The sequence below is a fragment of the Spinacia oleracea genome, chromosome 1 (genome assembly GCF_020520425.1).
Source record: "Spinacia oleracea cultivar Varoflay chromosome 1, BTI_SOV_V1, whole genome shotgun sequence".
Lineage (NCBI taxonomy): Eukaryota > Viridiplantae > Streptophyta > Magnoliopsida > Caryophyllales > Amaranthaceae > Spinacia > Spinacia oleracea.
In genome coordinates, this window is record NC_079487.1 from 113,501,240 (window position 1) to 113,505,045 (window position 3,806).

General features: G+C 39.3%; 1 protein-coding gene across 1 annotated transcript; it reads left to right on the forward strand.

Moving 5' to 3' along the window:
- Positions 1-2,186: 2,186 nt before the first annotated feature.
- LOC130466134 (secreted RxLR effector protein 161-like) lies at positions 2,187-3,493 on the forward strand. The gene has a single exon (XM_056834845.1). It carries the CDS (start codon positions 2,187-2,189, stop codon positions 2,880-2,882), a length of 696 nt encoding a protein of 231 aa, XP_056690823.1. The 3' UTR covers positions 2,883-3,493.
- The last annotated feature ends 313 nt before the right edge of the window (positions 3,494-3,806 follow it).

Sequence of the window (3,806 nt, forward strand, 5' to 3'; positions counted from 1 at the left end):
TGAATAATTGTTGTTCAGCATATTTGAATGGTATGTTCTATGTCTCTGCTAAATTATCAAATGGTTTGTATGTACTAGACTTACAAAACCATATCTATCACATAGAAAACAAGAAACACAAACCAAATGATTTGAACCCTACTTACCTATGGCATTGTCGATTAGGCCACATAAGCTCAAAGCGCATAGAGAAACTTCATAAGGATGGAATTCTCAAATCATTTGATTTTAAATCATTTGAAGTATGTGAGTTTTGCTTAATGGGGAAAATGACAAAATCTCCTTTCACAGGCTCAAGTGAAAGGGCCAATGATCTTTTAGCCCTCATACATACTGATGTGTGCGGACCTATGAGTACTTTGGCTAGGGGAGGGTACGGGTATTTCATTACTTTTACTGATGATGTGAGCAGATTTGGATATGTTTACCTCATGCGACATAAGTCGGAATCCTTTGAAAAGTTCAAGGAATTCCAAAATGAAGTACAAAACCAACTTGGAAAGAAAATTAAAGCATTGCGATCCGATCGTGGTGGTGAATATTTATCTCAAGAGTTTGGTGATCATTTGAAAGATTGTGGAATACTTTCGCAATTGACTCCACCAGGGACACCACAATTGAATGGGGTTTCCGAAAGAAGGAACCGAACTCTATTAGATATGGTTCGGTCCATGATGAGTCTTGCTAACCTTCCTGCCTCATTTTGGGGATTTGCGCTTGAAACAGCGGCATTCACACTCAACAGAGCTCCGTCCAAAGCAGTAGAAAAGACGCCATATGAGATGTGGACTGGAAAAGTTCCAAAATTGTCTTTTCTAAGGACATGGGGTTGTGAAGTTTATGTAAAACGTTTACTTACTGATAAGCTTTCACCCAAGTCCGATAAGTGTCTTTTTGTGGGTTACCCAAAACAGACTAAGGGATACTACTTCTACAACCAAAGCGAAAACAAAGTGTTTGTTGCTCGCGATGGTGTCTTTCTGGAAAAGGAGTTTATTTCCAGAAAAACAAGTGGGAGTAATGTATATCTCGAAGAAATTCGAGATGAGCAACAAATGGATGAGGTTCACACCTCGTCAGAGACGACCCAGCATGAAAATGCTCAGGAGGCGGTGCATTCCATTCATGCGCCTTCTACCGTCCCACTTGGAGATAATCCATGCGAAGTCCCTCAACCTAATGAGGTGGAAACTTCTCCTGTTGTTCCCCAACGTAGGTCTAGTAGGACTGTCATTCCGTCAAAGAGATATATTGATTTCCTTTTGACTGAAAGTTCTGAAATAGAGATTTTAGAACATGAGGAACCTACTAGCTACACAAATGCTTTGACGAGTCAAGACTCCGAGAAATGGCTTGAAGCCATGAGATCCGAAATGGATTCGATGTTTGAAAATCAAGTATGGGACTTGGTTGCTTTGCCTGATGGGGTTAAACCCATAGGTTGCAAATGGATTTTCAAACTGAAAAAGGACAAAGATGGAAACATTGATGTCTTTAAGGCAAGACTAGTGGCAAAAGGTTTTAGACAAATTCATGGTATTGACTATGATGAAACCTTCTCACCAGTAGCCATGCTGAAATCCATTAGGATAATTCTTGCGATTGCTGCCTTTCATGACTATGAGATCTGGCAGATGGACGTCAAAACCGCTTTCTTGAATGGGTTCTTGAAAGAGGATGTGTACATGACACAACCACAAGGTTTTGAAGATCCAAACAGTCCAAGAAAAGTTTGCAAGCTTAAGAAGTCCATTTATGGGCTTAAGCAAGCATCCCGGAGTTGGAACCTCAGATTTGATGAGGCAGTCAAATCTTTTGGCTTCCTCAGAAATGAAGAGGAATCTTGTATATACAAGAAGTTGAGTGGGAGTAGTATTGCTTTCCTAGTCTTGTATGTGGATGACATACTTCTCATAGGAAACGACAAGACCATGCTTGAGTCAGTCAAGGAATGACTTAAAAGTTGTTTTTCCATGAAAGACCTAGGAGAAGCTGAATACATCTTGGGAATAAGGATCCATAGAGATAGATCCAAAAGGCTTATTGGACTTAGCCAAGAGACTTATATTGATAAGGTTCTTGCAAGGTTCAGGCTGGAAAACTCCAAAAGAGGTTTCATTCCCATGCAACATGGCATTTCACTTGGCAAGACTCAGTGTCCTTCGACACCTGATGAGGTCAAGCGCATGATTAATGTTCCTTATGCCTCTGCAGTAGGGTCCATTATGTATGCCATGGTATGCACTCGACCGGATGTTGCATATGCTTTGAGTATGTGCAGCAGATACCAGTCAAACCCGGGAGAGGCGCACTGGATGGCAGCAAAGAATATCCTTAAGTACTTAAGAAGGACTAAGGATGATTTCTTGGTCTATGGTGGAGATAATGAGTTGGTTGCCACTGGATACACCGATGCAAGCTTCCAAAGTGACAAAGATGATTTCCGATCACAATCTGGTTTCATTTTTTGTCTAAATGGAGGGGCTGTGAGCTGGAAGAGTTCTAAGCAGAGTACCATCGCAGATTCTACAACAGAGGCTGAGTATATTGCAGCAAGTGATGCAGCAAAAGAAGCTGTTTGGATCAAAAAGTTCATTAGTGAACTTGGTGTAGTTCCTAGCATTGAAAATGGCATTGAGTTGTACTGTGACAACAATGGTGCCATTTCCCAGTCCAAGGAACCCAGATCGCACCAAAAATCCAAACATGTGCTCAGGAGATTCCATCTCATTCGAGAGATCGTTGAAAGAGGGGATGTGAAAGTAAGCAAGGTTCATACTGAGGATAACGTGGCTGATCCTCTGACTAAACCGCTTGCTCAACCTAAGCATGAGAGTCATACTAGGTCTATGGGGCTTAGGCATATGGGAGAATGGCTTTAGTTTGTTTACTTTATGTTTACAATTGTAAAGACATTTATTATGCTTTGAATGTTTATCAATAAAAGTTCATTCTTATTTAATAGTTTGGTTTAGTATTAAATAAAATGTCCAAATAACTTGTGTTTTCAAATAGGATTATCGAAAACGTTTTGATAATGGAACCCTATAAAGTGAACTGAAATCACAACTTATTAAGTCCCTAGTCTAAATCACTAAATTGGACATAAGTGATTTACGTGAAGACTAGCATGTAATTAATTGATAGTGCAGTTCCATGGGCTATGGAGACATAGGGATGTCTAATTGATTATATGGATGTATACTTGATGCATTGTGACTTGACCTAACTAGATTCTAAAAGTAGAATCAAACTTCTATATTTAGTGGATTCCTTAGACGTGAGTATGTCTTAATAACCACGAGACAATTAGTTTAACTTTGACGCTGTTAAACGCCGCGCCGTAAAAGGAGGTTATAAAGGCAGTGATCAGGTGGGCTAAGAATTGAGTGGGAGTTATGGTCATACAAGAGTGAATAAGTCCTCCTATTTGATAGGAATGGTGTCTGGGCCTCTTGATGAGCGAGAACTGAAAATTGCATGGCCATGCGGAATGGGATTAAAAGTTAATCTTTGTTTGAACAGTTCGAACTCGGCGATCAAGAAACTAGAATTTGAGAATAACAGTGTGTTATCAAATTTTGGCATTAAGAGACTTAAGGAATTTAGCATTGCGTTCTTGTCTTCGGACAAGTGGGAGATTGAAGGAATTATGTCCTTAGACATTTCCGGCAATTACTAAATATAAATAGGAATTAATTATGAAGATAATAAGTTAATTATTTTAGTAATCATATTTGCTTGCTAGAGAATAAATGTGATTAGCAGGACAATATTGATTGGACCTACAACTAAAATATATTAAT

Coding starts and splice junctions, on each gene's coding strand:
- LOC130466134 (XM_056834845.1), top strand. CDS start 2,187: ATGATTAATGTTCCTTATGCCTCTGCAGTAGGGTCCATTATGTATGCC.